Raw genomic sequence first — 21,537 nt, 5'->3', positions numbered from 1 at the left:
GGAATGTGGTAGACAGCTGATGAAGCTTTTCTTCCACTGTTCCCCTAGGAACATATGGATCCTAGGAACTAGGATCCATAGTCAATCAATTATGAACCCTGAGGTCCAAGTTCTGCCCTCCCCCTTCACTCTCCCCACAAGTGGGCGGGACAATCCTCCCAGGACTTCAGCACAGGTGGACAGGGGTGGGCAGGGAGAGGTAGGGGCACTCAGAGATCCAGCAGGTGCTACACCATGAGTGTCTCTGTGCTGAGCCCCAGCAGACTCCTGGGTAGTATCTCCGGGATCCTCCAAGTGGCCTCCCTGCTCATTCTGCTTCTGCTGCTGATCAAGGCTGCTCAGCTCTACCTGCACAGGCAGTGGCTGCTCAAAGCTCTCCAGCAGTTCCCGTGCCCTCCCTCCCACTGGTTCTTCGGGCACTTCCAGAAGGTAGGGAGGAACTCAATGGGGGAGTGGGAGGGCAAAGAGGGATGGGGCTCTGAGATCCTGGTCACAAAATCCATAGAGAAAAGCCTTGTTTTGTAACAAACATGAGGCCTCAAAGGAACACCCAGCCTACCTCTCTGGTGTCAGCTTGTCCCAGTCATGAGGAGCTCACTCCTCCCATGAAGCCCATCCTGCTGGTCCTCAGCTCTATCACCCATGCCCTCCTTCTACAGATACCAAGTGTGTCTTGGCAGTCCTGCACGTGGAGGGCAATGCCTGATTGTCTCCAGGCTGATTACCCCATGAGCCTTGGCTTTTCTCAAAGAACAAGGTTTCTAGATGCTCCCTGCCCAGTCACTCAATGCCATCCTCTCTGCCTGGCCCTGTGTTTGCCTGGGAGCACAGACAACCATCTGAGGAATCCGTGCCGTGAGGAGTTCATGGTCTGTGAAGAATACAGGCAGGAATTTGAGAAGGTGCCAGACTGTAGGAAAAGAGCTCACTCTGCTGGGGTGGATATCTGAGGCAGAGATCTGCTGGTGTAGGGAACCAACTGGCTAAGTAAGTTTCCCCAAGACTCACGGAATTTCCACAACACGTGATTTAGGACCTGAAAACCTGACAATTGTGGGTACACATGAAGGGGGCAGCCTGCACAATGTTCTCCAGGTGAGGACACTGGTGTCTGAGTTGCACATTGAACAGTGTCTGTTGACCTCCTGGCTCTCCTCCCACACACCCAGACTGTGAGCTCCCTGGATGTGAGCATGTCATCCCCTCCCTGTGCCCCAGCAATCAGCAAAATTCTGGCACACCTTGATGGTCAGCTCAGGTGTGTAGAGCAAGCTTGTCCAACCCATGCCCGGTGGGGCTGCGTGTAGCTCAGGATGGCTTTGAACGTGGCCCAACACAAATTCATAAACTTTCATAAAACATTATGAGATTATTTTGCAATTTGTTTGAGCTCATCAGCTATCATTAGTGTTAGTGTATTTTATGTTTGGCCAAAGACAATTCCTTTTCTTCCAATGTGGCCTAGGAGAAGGAGAGCCAAAAGATTGTACATGCCAGGTATAGAGGAACAGAGGAAGAAGAGAAAGGAGCAGCAAGAGGGCTGAGGAGGGACACAGCCCATCCCCTGTGCACTACTATCCCTGCATGGGGAGGGGGGCAGGTAGGAACAGAGCAAGGTAAGGGGCTGCATGGAGAGGGACTCACCAAGGTGCTATGAATTGAACATACTTAAGTGGAGATAGAGGTTGCAGGGAGCTGAGGCCTGTTGTTTCTCAGCAAAGGAGGCAACATAGTTCTCAGCAGAGCAGAACCAATGTGGGGACCTGACAGTGTTCAAGCCCTATATGGACTGGTCCCAATACCACTCTGCCTTCTTTCCCATTCTCCTCCTTCACCATATGTTACTCACTACCTCACTACCTGCCTATGCATTTCAACCTCTAGGCCTCTGATCACACTGTGCTTGCTACCTGGAATTATCTTCTCACTCATATCTATCTGTCAAGGCCCAGCACCAAGCTACCTCCTTCATGAAGGCCTCCTGGGCCTCCCAGTAGTGAAGGGCCAACTCTTTTTTCTATGGGCTATCCTTCTCAAGAGGCCAGAGCAGTGTTAACTTGACTCAGTTATTTTTCTGCAGTGTCATAAGTGTGGGCTTCTTCTGGGAGAGACCATCTCAGATTTATCTTTGTAACCCAATAGTCCCTCAGTAGATGATGACTCAATGAGTGAGGAAGAGCTTTCTAATGTTCAGTTCTGAGTTAGGTCCCTCTTCAAAGCTTCCCCAGATGCTTGTCCTTCCTTCCATCTCATGTCCATAATCCCCTACTGCACAGCCTCTAATCTTCCTTACCCCCCAACTAGACTGAAAATTCCACACAGATAAGGACCACAGCTGTGTCCTAATGCAGTGCCTGAACCACACTGGGCACATAGTGTGTGCGCAGTAAGCGTGTACTGAATGAAGGAGCCTGCCCCACAGTAGGGCAAACTGCCTCAGAGCTGGAGAATATGATTGTCAGAAGGAGGTGGGCAGACATTAGATACTTATGTGGTAGACAGTTGCTTTGAGTTACTAGAAGCAGTTGAAATAAAGAAGAGTTGGCTACATGGAGCATCACTAGGACCCAATGTCTATGAGGGTTGCAGATGAGATTAAAGCAAAGCTGAGTCTTTAAAGCTGAGGAGAGGTGGCTGCTCTGTGGCAGAGGGGAAGGGCATTTAAGGTAGGGAAAAGAGCAAGTGCCAGGGCCCAGAAGAGTGAGCAGGTGTGTGAATCAGCAGCAGTGGTGGCATTGGCATTGGAGCTGAAACAAACAGGTGATGATGGAATTGCCAGCAGGGCTAGAGGCAAGAAAAGAGAAGTTGAAGCCAGAAAGCCAAGGGCTTTGTGATCCACATCGAAGAGTTTAGAAAGATGACTGCAGGCAGCAGGGAGCTCATAATTCATTGATAAATGAAAATGCAAATAAGAAACTCAAATCTCAAAATTATAGTCCAAAACCAGCACCATATGCATATACCCAGACTCTATCCCATAAATCTGCACATTTTCAACATGTAGAATACTATTATGCCCACAATTTTATAGTTAGTCTTTTTTTGCTTAGCCATACACATCCCAAATGCTATTTTATCTTAACAAATATTTACCATATATGCTGGGATAATATTGAAAATATAACAAGTATGATTATATAAAATTATTGTGTAATTTTAAATGTTTGTATTCATTTTATTCTCTAAATATACTAAATCATTTTACAAATCTACTTATCAAGTAATATGAGTTATGCACATAGCCCATGGAAATTGTTGTATTTAGGACTTCCAGAGATTTTACACAACATGAAGACAAAGGCTGACTTAAGTTTCTGCTGGCAGTATTGAGTGAGGGCTCATAGCACTTGGCCTAATGTCAAGTCCTGGGGAGAGAACAAGAATCTGGATTATAGCTCAAGTCATCAGAAATTGATCTAAATCCGTCTCCAACTCCCAGCGCGAGCGACACAGAAGACCGGCGATTTCTGCATTTTCAACTGAGGTACTGGGTTCATCTCACTGGGGAGTGCCAGACGATCGGTGCTGGTCAGCTGCTGCAGCCCGACCAGCGAGAGCTGAAGCAGGGCGAGGCATTGCCTCACCTGGAAAGCGCAAGGGGGAAGGGAATCCCTTTTCCTAGCCAGGGGAACTGAGACACACAACACCTGGAAAATCGGGTAACTCCCACCCCAATACTGCGCTTTAAGCAGACAGGCACACCAGGAGATCATATCCCACACCTGGCCGGGAGTGTCCCACACCCACGGAGCCTCCCTCATTGCTAGCACAGCAGTCTGTGATCTACCGGCAAGGCAGCAGCGAGGCTGGGGGAGGGGCGCCCGCCATTGCTGAGGCTTAAGTAGGTAAACAAAGCTGCTGGGAAGCTCGAACTGGGTGGAGCTCACAGCAGCTCAAGGAAACCTGCCTGTCTCTGTAGACTCCACCTCTGGGGACAGGGCACAGTAAATAATAACAAACGCAGCAGCTCTGCAGACGCAAACGACTCTGTCTGACAGCTTTGAAGAGAGCAGTGGATCTCCCAACACGGAGGTTGAGATCTGAGAAGGGACAGACTCCCTGCTCAAGTGGGTCCCTGACCCCTGAGTAGCCTAACTGGGAGACATCCCCCACTAGGGGCAGTCTGACACCCCACACCTCACAGGGTGGAGTACACCCCTGAGAGGAAGATTCCAAAGCAAGAATCAGACAGGTACACTCGCTGTTCAGAAATATTCTATCTTCTGCAGCCTCTGCTGCTGATACCCAGGCAAACAGGGTCTGGAGTGGACCTCAAGCAATCTCCTACAGCTACAACCTACAGCTGAGGATCCTGACTGTTAGAAGGAAAGCTATCAAACAGGAAGGACACCTACACCAGAACCCCATCAGTACATCACCATCATCAAAGACCAGACGCAGATAAAACCACAAAGATGGGGAAAAAGCAGGGCAGAAAAGCTGGAAATTCAAAAAATAAGAGCGCATCTCCCCCGGCAAAGGAGCGCAGCTCATCGCCAGCAACGGATCAAAGCTGGACGGAGAATGACTTCGACGAGATGAGAGAAGAAGGCTTCAGTCCATCAAATTTCTCAGAGCTAAAGGAGGAATTACGTACCCAGCGCAAAGAAACTAAAAATCTTCAAAAAAAGTGGAAGAATTGATGGCTAGAGTAATTAATGCAGAGAAGCTCACAAACGAAATGAAAGAGACGAAAACCATGGCACGAGAAATACGTGACAAATGCACAAGCTTCAGTAACCGTCTCGATCAACTGGAAGAAAGAATGTCAGCGATGGAGGATCAAATGAATGAAATGAAGCGAGAAGAGAAACCAAAAGAAAAAAGAAGAAAAAGAAATGAACAAAGCCTGCAAGAAGTATGGGATTATGTAAAAAGACCAAATCTACGTCTGATTGGGGTGCCTGAAAGTGAGGGGGAAAATGGAACCAAGTTGGAAAACACTCTTCAGGATATCATCCAGGAGAACTTCCCCAACCTAGTAGGGCAGGCCAACATTCAAATCCAGGAAATACAGAGAACGCCACAAAGATACTCCTCGAGAAGAGCAACTCCAAGACACATAATTGCCAGATTCACCAAAGTTGAAATGAAGGAAAAAATCTTAAGGGCAGCCAGAGAGAAAGGTCGGGTTACCCACAAAGGGAAGCCCATCAGACTAACAGCAGATCTCTCGGCAGAAACTCTTCAAGCCAGAAGAGAGTGGGGGCCAATATTCAACATTCTTAAAGAAAAGAATTTTAAACCCAGAATTTTATATCCAGCCAAACTAAGTTTCATAAGTGAAGGAGAAATAAAATCCTTTACAGATAAGCAAATGCTTAGAGATTTTGTCACCACTAGGCCTGCCTTACAAGAGACCCTGAAGGAAGCACTAAACATGGAAAGGAACAACCGGTACCAGCCATTGCAAAAACATGCCAAAATGTAAAGACCATCAAGGCTAGGAAGAAACTGCATCAACTAACGAGCAAAATAACCAGTTAATATCATAATGGCAGGATCAAGTTCACACATAACAATATTAACCTTAAATGTAAATGGACTAAATGCTCCAATTAAAAGACACAGACTGGCAAACTGGATAAAGAGTCAAGACCCATCAGTCTGCTGTATTCAGGAGACCCATCTCACACGCAGAGACATACATAGGCTCAAAATAAAGGGATGGAGGAAGATTTACCAAGCAAATGGAGAACACAAAAAAGCGGGGGTTGCAATACTAGTCTCTGATAAAACAGACTTTAAACCATCAAAGATCAAAAGAGACAAAGAAGGACATTACATAATGGTAAAGGGATCAATTCAACAGGAAGAGCTAACTATCCTAAATATATATGCACCCAATACAGGAGCACCCAGATTCATAAAGCAAGTCCTTAGAGACTTACAAAGAGACTTAGACTCCCATACAATAATAATGGGAGACTTCAACACTCCACTGTCAACATTAGACAGATCAACGAGACAGAAAGTTAACAAGGATATCCAGGAATTGAACTCATCTCTGCAGCAAGCAGACCTAATAGACATCTATAGAACTCTCCACCCCAAATCAACAGAATATACATTCTTCTCAGCACCACATCGTACTTACTCCAAAATTGACCACGTAATCGGAAGTAAAGCACTCCTCAGCAAATGTACAAGAACAGAAATTATAACAAACTGTCTCTCAGACCACAGTGCAATCAAATTAGAACTCAGGACTAAGAAACTCAATCAAAACCGCTCAACTACATGGAAACTGAACAACCTGCTCCTGAATGACTACTGGGTACATAACGAAATGAAGGCAGAAATAAAGATGTTCTTTGAAACCAATGAGAACAAAGATACAACATACCAGAATCTCTGGGACACATTTAAAGCAGTGTGTAGAGGGAAATTTATAGCACTAAATGCCCACAAGAGAAAGCAGGAAAGATCTAAAATTGACACTCTAACATCGCAATTAAAAGAACTAGAGAAGCAAGAGCAAACACATTCGAAAGCTAGCAGAAGGCAAGAAATAACTAAGATCAGAGCAGAACTGAAGGAGATAGAGACACAAAAAACCCTCCAAAAAATCAATGAATCCAGGAGTTGGTTTTTTGAAAAGATCAACAAAATTGACAGACCACTAGCAAGACTAATAAAGAAGAAAAGAGAGAAGAATCAAATCGACGCAATTAAAAATGATAAAGGGGATATCACCACCGACCCCACAGAAATACAAACTACCATCAGAGAATACTATAAACACCTCTACGCAAATAAACTGGAAAATCTAGAAGAAATGGATAATTTCCTGGACACTTACACTCTTCCAAGACTAAACCAGGAAGAAGTTGAATCCCTGAATAGACCAATAGTAGGCTCTGAAATTGAGGCAATAATTAATAGCCTACCAACCAAAAAAAGTCCAGGACCAGATGGATTCACAGCTGAATTCTACCAGAGGTACAAGGAGGAGCTGGTACCATTCCTTCTGAAACTATTCCAATCAATAGAAAAAGAGGGAATCCTCCCTAACTCATTTTATGAGGCCAACATCATCCTGATACCAAAGCCTGGCAGAGACACAACAAAAAAAGAGAATTTTAGACCAATATCCCTTATGAACATCGATGCAAAAATCCTCAATAAAATACTGGCAAACCGGATTCAGCAGCACATCAAAAAGCTTATCCACCATGATCAAGTGGGCTTCATCCCTGGGATGCAAGGCTGGTTCAACATTCGCAAATCAATAAACATAATCCAGCATATAAACAGAACCAAAGACAAGAACCACATCATTATCTCAATAGATGCAGAAAAGGCTTTTGACAAAATTCAACAGCCCTTCATGCTAAAAACGCTCAATAAATTCGGTATTGATGGAACGTACCTCAAAATAATAAGAGCCATTTATGACAAACCCACAGCCAATATCATACTGAATGGGCAAAAACTGGAAAAATTCCCTTTGAAAACTGGCACAAGACAGGGATGCCCTCTCTCACCACTCCTATTCAACATAGTGTTGGAAGTTCTGGCTAGGGCAATCAGGCAAGAGAAAGAAATCAAGGGGATTCAGTTAGGAAAAGAAGAAGTCAAATTGTCCCTGTTTGCAGACGACATGATTGTATATTTAGAAAACCCCATTGTCTCAGCCCAAAATCTCCTTAAGCTGATCAGCAACTTCAGCAAAGTCTCAGGATACAAAATTAATGTGCAAAAATCACAAGCATTCTTATACACCAGTGACAGTCAAACAGAGAGCCAAATCAGGAATGAACTTCCATTCACAATTGCTTCAAAGAGAATAAAATACCTAGGAATCCAACTTACAAGGGATGTAAAGGACCTCTTCAAGGAGAACTACAAACCACTGCTCAGTGAAATCAAAGAGGACACAAACAAATGGAAGAACATACCATGCTCATGGATAGGAAGAATCAATATCGTGAAAATGGCCATACTGCCCAAGGTAATTTATAGATTCAATGCCATCCCCATCAAGCTACCAATGAGCTTCTTCACAGAATTGGAAAAAACTGCTTTAAAGTTCATATGGAACCAAAAAAGAGCCCGCATCTCCAAGACAATCCTAAGTCAAAAGAACAAAGCTGGAGGCATCACGCTACCTGACTTCAAACTATACTACAAGGCTACAGTAACCAAAACAGCATGGTACTGGTACCAAAACAGAGATATAGACCAATGGAACAGAACAGAGTCCTCAGAAATAATACCACACATCTACAGCCATCTGATCTTTGACAAACCTGAGAGAAACAAGAAATGGGGAAAGGATTCCCTATTTAATAAATGGTGCTGGGAAAACTGGCTAGCCATAAGTAGAAAGCTGAAACTGGATCCTTTCCTTACTCCTTATACGAAAATTAATTCAAGATGGATTAGAGACTTAAATGTTAGACCTAATACCATAAAAATCCTAGAGGAAAACCTAGGTAGTACCATTCAGGACATAGGCATGGGCAAAGACTTCATGTCTAAAACACCAAAAGCAACGGCAGCAAAAGCCAAAATTGACAAATGGGATCTCATCAAACTAAAGAGCTTCTGCACAGCAAAAGAAACTACCATCAGAGTGAGCAGGCAACCTACAGAATGGGAGAAAATTTTTGCAATCTACTCATCTGACAAAGGGCTAATATCCAGAACCTACAAAGAACTCAAACAAATTTACAAGAAAAAAACAAACAACCCCATCCAAAAGTGGGCAAAGGATATGAACAGACATTTCTCAAAAGAAGACATTCATACAGCCAACAGACACATGAAAAAATGCTCATCATCACTGGCCATCAGAGAAATGCAAATCAAAACCACAATGAGATACCATCTCACACCAGTTAGAATGGCGATCATTCAAAAGTCAGGAAACAACAGGTGCTGGAGAGGATGTGGAGAAATAGGAACACTTTTACACTGTTGGTGGGAGTGTAAACTAGTTCAACCATTATGGAAAACAGTATGGCGATTCCTCAAGGATCTAGAACTAGATGTACCATATGACCCAGCCATCCCATTACTGGGTATATACCCAAAGGATTATAAATTATGCTGCTATAAGGACACATGCACACGTATGTTTATTGCAGCACTATTCACAATAGCAAAGACTTGGAATCAACCCAAATGTCCATCAGTGACAGATTGGATTAAGAAAATGTGGCACATATACACCATGGAATACTATGCAGCCATAAAAAAGGATGAGTTTGTGTCCTTTGTAGGGACATGGATGCAGCTGGAAACCATCATTCTTAGCAAACTATCACAAGAACAGAAAACCAAACACCGCATGTTCTCACTCGTAGGTGGGAACTGAACAATGAGATCACTTGGACTCGGGAAGGGGAACATCACACACCGGGGCCTATCATGGGGAGGGGGGAGGGGGGAGGGATTGCATTGGGAGTTATACCTGATGTAAATGACGAGTTGATGGGTGCAGCACACCAACATGGCACAAGTATACATATGTAGCAAACCTGCACGTTGTGCACATGTACCCTACAACTTGAAGTTTAATAATAATAAATAAATTAAAAAAAAAAAAAAATCCACATTTTCAAGAAAAAAAAAAAAAAAAAAAAAAAAAAAAAAAAAGAAATTGATCTAAATCCATAACCTCCGCTACATGGCTCCTGTGGTTGTCCTGCCCTTCACTCCTGCTGCAAAGACTAGAAGTAAATCCAAGTGTTCATCTGTCTACCCTCGTTGACAGTTCCAACAGGACCAGGAGCTACAACGGATTCGGAAATGGATGGAGACATTCCCAAGTGCCTGTCCTCTTTGGCTATGGGGAGGCAAAGCTCGTGTCCTGCTCTATGACCCTGACTATATGAAGGTGATTCTGGGGAGATCAGGTGAGCTAGAACTCCCATCCCAACTGCAATGTCTCTTCCCTCTTGACACATGCCCCTGGGTCTGTAAAATTCCAGAAGAGAATGGCTGTTCAAACATCAATATCTGAAACCTCTCCCATGCATCCATCAATCCCACCATGCCCAGGCTGTAGTCAAAAATATTTACTGAATAGTGAATGTTTAAAACAGTATGTGGGGCTGAATTTTTTATTCTTTTTTCTATTTCTCTATTAAGAAAATTGAGGTTCTCTGAAATGTAAATTGCCCCAGATCTGTAAAACAAATTTCATACCCACATTGACTTGGGTTTCAAAGCTCTAATTGTTGCCTGTCCTGGTATGCAGGTAACTAGGAAAACATCAATGTAGAAAAAACCATGGCTCTGTATTATTCATTGTCATAGAAGACCTAGCCTATGTGTCTCACCAGTTCACCTTCCTAGCCCTCTGGGTGTTTTCCTGATGGAACACTGAGTCTGTCTTCCTGAGCTCACACTGACCTTCAGGATAGAAATAGAAGTGGATGGGAATCAAGTGGGAGATGACATGGGTCAAACTGCCAACTGACAGACACCAAGAACTGATGGCTGCCTCTGAGACTGCCTTGCTTAGTAGCTCCTAGTTTCCTATAAAGCCCTTTCTTACCTTTCAGACCCGAAATCCCATGGTTCCTACAGATTCCTGGCTCCATGGATTGGTATGTGTGCAAACTAGGGCTGTAGCCCACTCCCTGGTTAGGTTTGAGTTATTTCTTTGGCTCACAGAGAACAATAGATCACGGGCCACCACTATCATGACCCCATCCCCAAATCAAGCCTCATTTCCTTCTTCTAACAAGACCCTCACCTCTTCCTAGTGCTGGTGCAAACCTTCCTGAGGCTCAGCTTCTTCCATTTCATGTCTCAGTTCTCTCCAGACACCCTTGGCCTCACGTTTATTTTACATCTGCCCACAACCCTTTTCAACCTTTATCTCACAGCTCACATCATAATCACATGGATGTAGCAGCTCAATCAGAAAATTCTCATGCCTGGAACGTACCTCCTTTTCCTACATTTGCCCATGATGTGGCTTCTTCTGGATAGTCCTCTCCCCAAGAAGTCAAATTTCTCCCTCCCAAATAGTCACCAGTCATCCCTAGGTCCCTGCAGCCCCTGACACACACACATACACACATTCATGTCTACCTTAGGGTACGGCTTGCTCCTGTTGAATGGGCAGACATGGTTCCAGCACCGACGGATGCTGACCCCAGCCTTCCACTATGACATCCTGAAGCCCTACGTGGCGCTCATGGCAGACTCTGTACGAGTGATGCTGGTGAGTCCATGTCTCTCTGCTCTCCCCACACCCACTCACAACACACACTCTCATGAACTCCATTCCTAACCCTGCGTCCCACAGGCGGCTATAGACATAGACACATGGAACAACACTCTCATGTCATTGCTGTGAGAGTAGAGGGTTCCCCAGAGTTGTATAAGGTAGGAGAACACCCAGGCATCAGGTCAGATCCACACTTTGTTCCCCACCATAGGAATAGAGGTTCGTGGTGAACACAAGGCCCTTCTCCTCCCACTTTGAAACCTTCAGCACAAGGGACTGGAGGAGTGTGCAATCTTGTTGAACAGCAGGACTTCCTATGCTGGCTGGCCTGTGCAATGGCAACCTCAGTGGCAGCATGGACAGGCCAAGATGTCACTCACCCAGGCTCTGGTCTGGGGCCCCAGGTTTCTGCATGGATCTAAGCCACCCTTGGAAGGAAATGAACACCAGGTCTATGTTCTCAGAGCAATATCTGCCATAGCATCATCTCTGATCAGGACTCTGATTTCTCACCCAACTGTGCCCAGCAAATTTTGATGAATGGAAAAGAATTGAAGTCCCTGTTTTCTCTACAACAGAGTGCCCATACTAGCCCCTTAAGCTATCTTTGGCACTGAAACTTTCCTACTAGTCCCTCAGAACTAGCTCAGCTCTCAGAACACTGAAGAGTCCCCCATTATTTATCCCAGAACAACAATAACAACAAAATTTTCACAACCATATGTCCTAACTGAATCTCAAAATTCAATACTTAATCCATGCTATTGTGAGAGGATCTGTTTAATGTTGTACTAAAAGAATTAGGCGTCAGTTTACCAACACTGGCTTTACAGTCCCAGTTTCTACAACGCATCTGCTCTGTAAAGGGAGGAATCCCAACCAAGATATCTGCAAGCTACAGGAAAAAACAAGATATCTGCAGGTACAGGAAAAAGCCAGGCCTTATTAGCAAAGCACTTCTTGGAGATTAAGAAGGTTCATGCCCCCTCCCACCACAGGACAAATGGGAAAAGCTCCTTGGCCAGGATTCCCCTCTGGAGGTCTTTCAGCACGTCTCGTTGATGACCCTGGACACCATCATGAAGTGTGCCTTCAGCCACCAGGGCAGCGTCCAGGTGGACAGGTCAGTGATAACCCTCCAGTTGCAGGGCCCTTGTTCTTATCAAGTGCAGTGCACATACCTGAGGGACAGGTAGGGGAGCGTGAAGGCTCACCTCCACACAAAGGAAGAGTCAGTCTCTGACCAAACTCTAATTCCAGTCCAGACCAAACAAAGTCTCAGGAACAGATGCCTAATTCCTAGCACAGGTGGACCCTGGTTGTTCATACCATCTGATAAAGGCCAAAGGATAATAGGGCTGTAAGACAGAAGAAACATTGCCTCAAGGCTGCTTGTCCCCATTATCTGAGGCTGCCTCCTCTCAGACCGCATTCTACTTCCGGGTAATGGGCCCACCCCTACTATGGTCTCTTCTTCATACTCTCCCTCAGGGATTCTCAGTCCTACATCCAGGCCATTAGTGACCTGAACAATCTGACTTTTTCCCGAGCGCGGAATGTCTTTCACCAGAATGACACCATCTACAGCCTGACCTCTGCTGGCCGCTGGACACACCGCGCCTGCCAGCTCGCCCATCAGCACACAGGTTCTGTCTCTTCCTCTTGTCTCACGGCCTTCCCCAGGCACACAAAAGAACCTGCCCTGACTCCTCAGGCAGAGAAGGTCCCTAGGAACCCTGCAGAAGCCAGAACACATTCAGTCTGGGGAATTCCCTTGGTCAGGGGCTGGGAGCCAAGATGTGAGGGGCCAGATTCTGTGCCTTAGTTTATCAATGTCCCCACATGGAGGTAACTGAATGAGACCCTGTCCAAACAGCATTCAAACAGGGCCTCCATGAACTGTGCCACTGGAGGAAGGGTTGCCCTGCCTCACACAGTACTAGAGCTTCCACCCCTGACCCTGCACCCACACTCACATTCATGCTGAGATCTACCAGACACCCACATGGGGGCACTTGGGCAGCTAGACCTCCTGGGGACTGCTGATGGTCTCAGCTCTGCCTGGTAACCATTGTTCTGGTAAAGACCAAGTGATCCAACTGAGGAAGGCTCAACTACAGAAGGAGGGGGAGCTGGAGAAGGTCAAGAGGAAGAGGCACTTGGATTTCCTGGACATCCTCCTCTTGGCCAAAGTGAGTATGCATAGGAGAGGCCTGAGTCTTTACCCAGAAGTACAGAGCAAGTACAGCCCTGCACTTTCACCACGGTCTTCCCAGATGGAGAATGGGAGCATCTTGTCAGACAAGGACCTCCGTGCTGAAGTGGACACGTTCATGTTCGAGGGCCACGACACCACAGCCAGTGGGATCTCCTGGATTCTGTATGCGCTGGCCACACACCCCAAGCATCAGGAGAGGTGCCGGGAAGAGATCCATGGCCTCCTGGGTGATGGAGCCTCCATCACCTGGTGAGTGAGGGCTCAAAAGATGGGGTTCCCTGCCTTCTCTACAGGGGAAGCCCCTGGTCTGCCCGGGCCTTGCTGATGTTCAGGATGGGCTTGTTTCAGGAACCACCTGGACCAGATGCCCTACACCACCATGTGCATTAAGGAGGCACTGAGACTCTACCCACCGGTGCCAAGCATTGGCAGAGAGCTCAGCACTCCCGTCACTTTCCCTGATGGGCGCTCCTTGCCCAAAGGTATGAAATTCCCCCACCCTCTCACCTAAACTCTCCACAGGGACATGTGGTGGGTCAGAAATCCATGTGTGCTTCAGAGTTCTGCACATCTCTGGGTCTCCCTTTTGTATTAAAAAAATCAAAAACATACTTTGTATTTAGGATTAAGAATTTGAAATGTCTGGCCGAGAGCTTGAACCCACCAAAAGTTCAAGAAATAAATGTTAATCTCCGAATGTGGCCTTGGGTCAGTAACTCTAAAATTCTACTCCTTGAGATGTGTGGGGCTGGAAAGAGAATCAGACAAGGGCAGAGAGGGATGTGCTTCTTTCCTCATGGGGTCAGTGCAAAAGAGGCTGATCAGGAATCTCATTTCCCGGGTCAGCTGTTGTCCAGTCTCTGAGGAACCCTCAGGTTGATGGCAGAGAGCAGCTGATGACCAGATCTGGGGCCACCAAGTCGCAACCCCCCCGGTTCTGGTCCCAATCCTGCCATAACCTAGTTGTGTGAACATAGACAAGACAATTGATCTCTCTGAGACTCAGGTATCTCCCCTGAAAACTGAGAGCAAAAGAATGTCTTCCTTGGAGCATTGTTATATTGAGTGAGTTCATGTATATTCTCCAACGGACCTTGGAGGATATTTGATGAATGTGAAATGTCACTGGACTTACTCTAAAGAGTAATGCTCTGATTCTTTCTTGCTTCTCATTCCTGCATAAATGATTGTCTATTCATCATCTGAACTCACATGCTTTGTCAAGCCTAATCCAACTGCATAATGGCAGAATCATCCCAGTCAAAGTGACAATTTGTGGAAAGTAGGCCTTTTGGGCCTTCTTTTGCCCCTGCTGGCTGAAGTACCAGGCCACCCCGGGAGAATGATCAGTCTTCTCTCTGTTTCCAACCTGCACCACAGGTATCATGGTCATGCTCTCCATTTATGGCCTTCACCACAACCCAAAAGTGTGGCCCAACCCAGAGGTATGTGGTCCCTGAGAGGAGGAAGTGGGGTGATCTCTCAAGACCAATACCTTCTCCTGCTTCCACCTCTGGGAGTCCTGTCCCCTCATGAGTGGCAAGTAGGGGCTGGATCCTTACCTATCCTGGCTCTGGCGCTCTCTCTGCAGGTGTTTGACCCTTCCCGTTTTGCACCGGGTTCTGCTCAACACAGCCACGCTTTCCTGCCCTTCTCAGGAGGATCAAGGTGAGACGTCCTGTGTGGTAATTGGAAGAGAGAAATAAGGGAAGTCTCTGGTCAACCCTCTGATCTTTGTGAGCCAGATGTTCATATGTGGCATCTTCAGATGTGCCCTTAAATGTTGGTACTTGTGGGAAAGTCAGGCACCTGGTGTGGGTGTCTCTGTACAAAAGGAAGGTGGCATTCCAGAGCACCCCATGGAGACTTTGCTCCCTCTGCTTCTTCAAATGGGCAGCCTGAATTCACTGTCAGTGCATGTTCCACCCTTCAGTATATTCACATATTTTCCTCACTTTAGGGATATGAATTATCAGAATTAGATAATCTCCACTAAATTCGCCTTCAGCTGTTTGCTTTTCTAAGTTATCACGAATAGTAAACAGTAGATTTCTCTCTCCCCACACATCCTCAATGCTGCACACAACCTTTCCTATTTAATTCACCAGTCTACCATAGAGATGAATCACTGAAATTTTTGCATCTGTTTCTAATACAGATGACCTGCAAGTCCTACCTTTCAAGCCACATAAGGGAGAGGTTAAGGTAGCCCTTTGAAGAAAGTTTTACAACAGTGTGTATCATATCATACATTTTTCTGTCTTGCCCAATGAAATTTTTACCGCATTATATAGTGTTCACATATTTATGTCTATTTCCCCATGTGGCAAATCTGTACATACTTTGGGATATTTATGCCATAGTCCTGTAATCCACTTAGCACAATATTGGCCGAAAACACAAAAACGTGAACAGTACACTGTCTTGGAGAGAAAAGCGCAATAATTATTATATAACGCACAACATTTGAAGACTCCTGGTATGTGAAATATAAAACACACTTGAAATAGCTGTTGAGCTGGAGAGGAAAACTCCAGAATGGCTGCGGTGGAAATCATCGTGGCATCAGAAATTGTCCTGTGACATACAAACAGGCAAAACAATACAAATTCTTAGTAGAAACAAAGTTTGTTCAAAGAAATAATTATGTGACTTCTTCAAATGGTGAGTTCACTTACACAGAACAGGCTTTAAGAAAAAGCTTCCTCCTGAAACTCCTTCTCCAGCACTGGTCTGTCTATCCCAGCATGAGAAAGTCTTCCTAAACATTGCCTGCAAATCATGTCGCTGCCACTAGAAAACTGGAGAGCATTCCTAAGCTCCATTTCTAGCTCAGAACTATATTTACTCTCAGTGTATTTCCTTCTATTTTATTCATTTTAAAACTTAATACCCTCATTCAAATATAAAAGTATTTCTTAAGCCTACCTCTGTGGGTCAAGTCCTGTGCAGCGTGATAAGAAAACAGAGATAAAAGGTACAAAAATGTGTTGTACAGAAATATATCCTGTGCTCCAGACACATCATTCCATCATCCAACCTTTCACTCATTCAAACACTGAGTGGCTTGTCGAGTGTCCCTGTCCCTGGTGCTGTCTGAGGCACTGGACTGTGAGTGTTCATGGATAAATCACGAATGCTACCTGGGGGGCTGGGAGGGAGAGTCACAGCTGGCAGGGAGTGAGAGGCAGCTGGGCTCTGACTTTAGCCTTGAGGATGTGGCAGGCAGAGGTGGAGGGAGGACATTCTCAGCCATCTCCGCATGAACAGGGCTAGGACGTGGGCTGGACAGGTAAAATGTGGGTGAGGCAACAGCCCACAGAGGGCTTGTCTGCCAACTGAGGCATTGGGATGCCGTCCCCTCTGTGATGCAGAGCGTGGGAGGGTCTGAGCTGGGCTGTGGCTTCAGTGTGCAGGGAGGGGAAGCAGAAATCCAGAAAGTCCAGGTGAGAAGACTGAGGAAAGGCAAAGAAGGACGTTTCTGGGATAGAATTAGAAGGCTACAGGGGCTGGTGGATGGAGGAATGAGGTTAGACAAGAACCCGGACCCTGGAGTGGGAGGCAGGTGGGGCAACAGCTGAGGACCATCCACCCAGTTCCCCTCCAAGAAGCCTCCCATTGCCCTTCTGACTCCCTTAATCCACCCATCAGGGGCCCCCTATGAGGATTCAGGTCCCTGTGCGTCCCACTACATGGGAAGCACCTGAGAGTGTGGCCCACCCTCACCCTACACAACCTGAACTGACCTCCACACTGAAGAGCAAGAAATGTTTGTGGAGGAGTGAACAAACCACTGATTAACCCTTTATCTATTCATGTGATTAGACTCTGCCTTAGAGCCCTGGCCCTGTCTTGATAGAGGGTTTCAGGCCTGCTGAGAGCAGAGGTAGAAGATGGAAGTTAGGAGCTAGCCCAGGAAGACGGCTCTGTCCAAGGTTTGGGATAGTGTGAAGCCAGGATGGGGTAGAAGTGTCCATGGGCTGTAAGTGTGCAGGGGCTGGACACATGAGGTTGGGAACTGAATGCCCAGCCCAGGGCTGGGGTCAGGGGCCAAAACCTGCTCAGATCAGAATGAAGCCTGAGGCCTCTTCTCAATTCATTGTCTCTGCCTGGCCCAGGAACTGCATCGGGAAACAATTTGCCATGAACGAGCTGAAGGTGGCCACGGCCCTGACCCTGCTCCGCTTTGAGCTGCTGCCTGACCCCACCAGGATCCCCATCCCCATGGCACGACTTGTGTTGAAGTCCAAAAATGGAATCCACCTGCGTCTCAGGAGGCTCCCTAACCCTTGTGAGGACAAGGACCAGCTTTGAGGGCCTCCACCTGCCATCCTGTCTTCCTGACCCCCGCTCCTGTCTCCTGTCTGTCTGCCCATATCCTGCTTTCTATCTGCCCACCTTCCCTTCTTCCCACCTGCCTGCTGTCCTGCCTCCTGTCCCTCAGTCTGTCTGCCCTTCTCTCTTTCACCTTTCTCCAGGCTCCCTACCTGCTTGTCTACCTGTCTCCTACCCACCTGTATCTCTTGTTGGGAGAAAAACTTGGTGTTGAGAGAAGCTGAGGCTTCTGCATGTCTGACATAATGTAACATTCTTGGAACATGTCGAGGGTCCAGTGTCTAAAACACCTTGTGGCCTTTGGAACACCACACTGTGTGCTAAAGGGTGGAAGGCTACCCTGACACACCATCATCTAAGCCCAGGGCATAAAACCCCTCATGACTTGGAAAGAATCCAGGGCTCGTGGCTCTGGAATGTGTCTGGACCTGCTGGCTTCTTGCTTCTTGCTCTCCCAGGATGGATTGTATCTTGAGTTAAAAGAACCTGCTCTCCATTATTTCAAGTAGCAGAGCATATGCTAAACCGTCAGTTGTAAATCATGTGCTTAATGCAATGTGCTCTTTCAACCCCCACATTCTCACCACCTGTTTCTTGGTTCGATCACCAATAAATAGTCTGGGTTTCCAGAGCTCCGGGCCTTCACAGCCTCCATACTTAGCGTTGGCAACCTGGACCCACTTTCTCCCTCAAACTGTCTTTTCTCATTCCTTTGACTCTGCCGGACTTTGTCACCCCCACGGCCTGGTGTTGGGTCTGATCACTCCAACATCCCTGAACCTCCACTCACCTCCCAAACTCCTGCCTGCCCTCCAGACTGTCTGCCCATACACCTGTCTCCTTCTTCCTGCCTGCTTGTCTGTTTCTGTGTTAGTTTCCTATTGCTGCTGTAATAAACTATCACAATCTCAGTGATTTTAAATAATGGCTTTTTATTCTCTTATAGTTCTGGAGGTCAAAGTCAGATATGAGTTTCACTGGATGAAAACAAATTCTGGACAGGGCCAAACCCCCACCCCCAGAAGGCTTCAGGGAGAGCCCCGCTTCTTGGCGTTTCAGCTCCAGAGCTACCTTTTTTGCATTCCTTGGTACTGTCCCCTCCTTCCTCTATAAAGCCAATGGCATCTTCAAATCTCTCGCTCTCTCTGACTGTCTTCACATCTCTTTCTCTCTTATAAGGACCCTTGTGGTTAGTTACATCAAGCTTATTAAGATAATCAAAGATAATGTCACCACCTCAAGATCCATTACTTACTCAAAAATCCATTGTGACTTATGCAGTCCCACAATCACAGGTTTCATGAATTAGGATGTGGACAACATGGAGACCCATTGTTCATCCTAGCACAGGCCCTACCTGATTGTCATCTGATGTGTCCATCTAAACCTGTCCTGTATGCTACCCACCTACGTACATGATTGTCAGTCAGACAATCCCTCCATCTTCCCTCCTCTTTAGAATAAGGTTTACAAGCTTGCATGCTTTGTCCAGCTTCACATGGAAGGCGATAGGGTTAGAAGAGGAGACACTAAGGCAGGGAGATAACTCCCTACTGAGGAGGGAAAATGGAGATGAGGTGTGCCCATTGGTGCCAGAAGCCAAGCAGGACCTGACTTGACCCATCCCCCTGCACATAGCCTCCTAGCATGTCTCCCCTGGTGCCCACAGCCTGTCCAGCCCCTGAGGCTCCCATGGTAGCTAAGTTTAGACAAAGGATATTTCTCTAGGAGATCAGAGGGAGAAGCTCACACCCATAGGGAAAAGACCGCAGGCCTCCATTCAAGATTTCGATTCAAGATGAATCACAGCAAGGCTGAGCTAAGGGCCTGTCTTGCCGTGTTTTGTGTTACTGTGACCGAATACCCAAGGCTGGGTAATTGATCCAGAAAAGAGGATTTTTGGCTCATGATCTGGTGGCTGAAAAGTTTAAGTTTAGGCAGCTCAGTCAGATGAAGGCCTCATGCAGCTTCCACTCGTGGCAGAAAGCAAAAAGGGAGTGGCACGTGCTGCGATTGCATGGTGACAGAGGAAGCATGAGAGAGAGACTAAGGAAGCAAGACTCTGTATTGGTCCCAATGTCTTGGAAACTTGTCCATTCCAGATACATCAAAAACTCAAGCCCGTGAGGTGGAAGGGGGCACTCAACTCTTCATAAAGGATCTGTCCCCATGATCTAAATATCTCCCACTAGGACCCACCTCCCAACACTGCTGTGTTGGGGATGAAAGTTTCAGGAGGAGTTTGGTTAGGAACACCCCACATCCCAGCCATAGTGAGGCTGCACTGAGCTGAGCAGGAAAGCCTCAAAGGCCTGGTCTGGCATGAGGGCCTTGTAAACTCAGCTCTCTCCACTGTCCCGGTAGGTGTAGAAAGACACCCCAGCCTAGCAACGTCACCAGGTACCTGTCAACCTCCCTCACATATGGAACCTGCAGGCTTCTCAGGAAGCTCATGGAGTGGGCAGCTGTCCAGTCAGGGGTGGGAGGAGCCCAGGCAGGCAAATGGGTCCGGCTGGTGGAAGAGGCTGTCAGACCCCAAGCAGCTCCTTCCCAACAGCACGAATTCTTGGTCGTCTTCTGCCTCTCTGACTGGCCACCGTGACGGGGCAGGGGCATCCTCACCCCTGCCCGCACTTGGTGACTGCCTGGGTGCTGGTACTGCTGACCCTGGGCCCTGTTCCAGCACCCAGGCCTCATGTACTACCCCTGGGCTAGTGTCACTGATTGTCCCAGCCTCTCGCAATGCAGACCGTGCTTCCCTTCCTATATCTGAACCCAGGTGTTCCTCCCACCTATTGCTCATTCCTAGCCCAGGACCTTGGATACCATACAGAGAACTTCCTCTGCCTGAGGTCTGAAAGCTCATTCTGTGACCCTGAAAGGGCTTCTCTTCTAGTTTGTGCCTACAACTAGGACCTCCCTCGAAGTCCCCTGAGTTCCCAGATCATTGGATTAATTCAGCCCTGCTCTGAGAATGGGCAGGAAAGGGGAGGGCTGGACAGCAGGTGATCAGCCAGAAGTGGAGGAAGATGGAAAAACTGGGAGAGAAGAGTGACCTGGGAACATCATGGACAGAATAGCCAGCCAGTCCCCTGGCATCAGGAGATTTACAAGGGCTCATGTTGGCCATGCTCAAAGACCACAGGACAGTGGGCACTCACTCCCATTACTACCCTTAATACCTGGTTGAAAAGAGGAAGACGACGTGAATCATGTAAATGAAAGTCTCATTGCAATTGGAGAGGTGGAGACCTCAGAGTGATCAAAGAGATAGGGAAGGTGCACAAGGAAGGGGAATCTGAATATTTCTATGTAAAAGAATGATGTTGAACTTTTACATACACCATATACAAAGTAAAAAAAATGGATAGAAGGGTTGAAAGATAGCCCACAGAATGGCAGAATATATTCACAAATCAAATGAGAACATATAAAGCACTCCAACACACAACAACTGAAGAGGGCCAGTCCCTCCACACCTGTGGGTGTTTCTCATCAGGTGGGACAAGAGACTGAGAAAAGAAATAAGACACAGAGACAAAGTATAGAGAAAGAACAGTGGGCCCAGGGGACCGGCGCTCAGCATACAAAGGACGCGCACCGGGCACTGGTCTCTGAGTTCCCTCAGTATTGTTGATCACTGTCTCTACCATCTCGGTGAGGGGGATGTGGCAGGACTATAGGGTAATGGTGGGGAGAGGGTCAGCAGGAAAACATGTGAGCAAAGGACTCTGTGTCATAAATAAGTTTAAGGAAAGGTGCAGTGCCTTGATGTGCATGTACACAAACAACTCAG

The 21,537-nt window shown here is 46.8% G+C and overlaps 1 protein-coding gene across 1 annotated transcript; it reads left to right on the top strand.

Moving 5' to 3' along the window:
• Positions 1-234: 234 nt before the first annotated feature.
• LOC140709248 (cytochrome P450 4A11-like) lies at positions 235-18,656 on the top strand. The gene is given in 10 exon segments (XM_073007330.1): positions 235-429; positions 9,722-9,863; positions 10,515-10,559; positions 11,055-11,182; positions 12,187-12,311; positions 13,274-13,380; positions 13,700-13,888; positions 14,787-14,851; positions 14,998-15,074; positions 17,525-18,656. Coding segments are annotated over 10 exon segments (1,269 nt in total). The 3' UTR covers positions 17,721-18,656.
• Positions 18,657-21,537: the final 2,881 nt, after the last annotated feature.

This window comes from Chlorocebus sabaeus, chromosome 20 (genome assembly GCF_047675955.1).
Source record: "Chlorocebus sabaeus isolate Y175 chromosome 20, mChlSab1.0.hap1, whole genome shotgun sequence".
Taxonomy (NCBI): Eukaryota; Metazoa; Chordata; class Mammalia; order Primates; family Cercopithecidae; genus Chlorocebus; species Chlorocebus sabaeus.
This window is presented reverse-complemented; position numbering and strand designations above follow the sequence as displayed.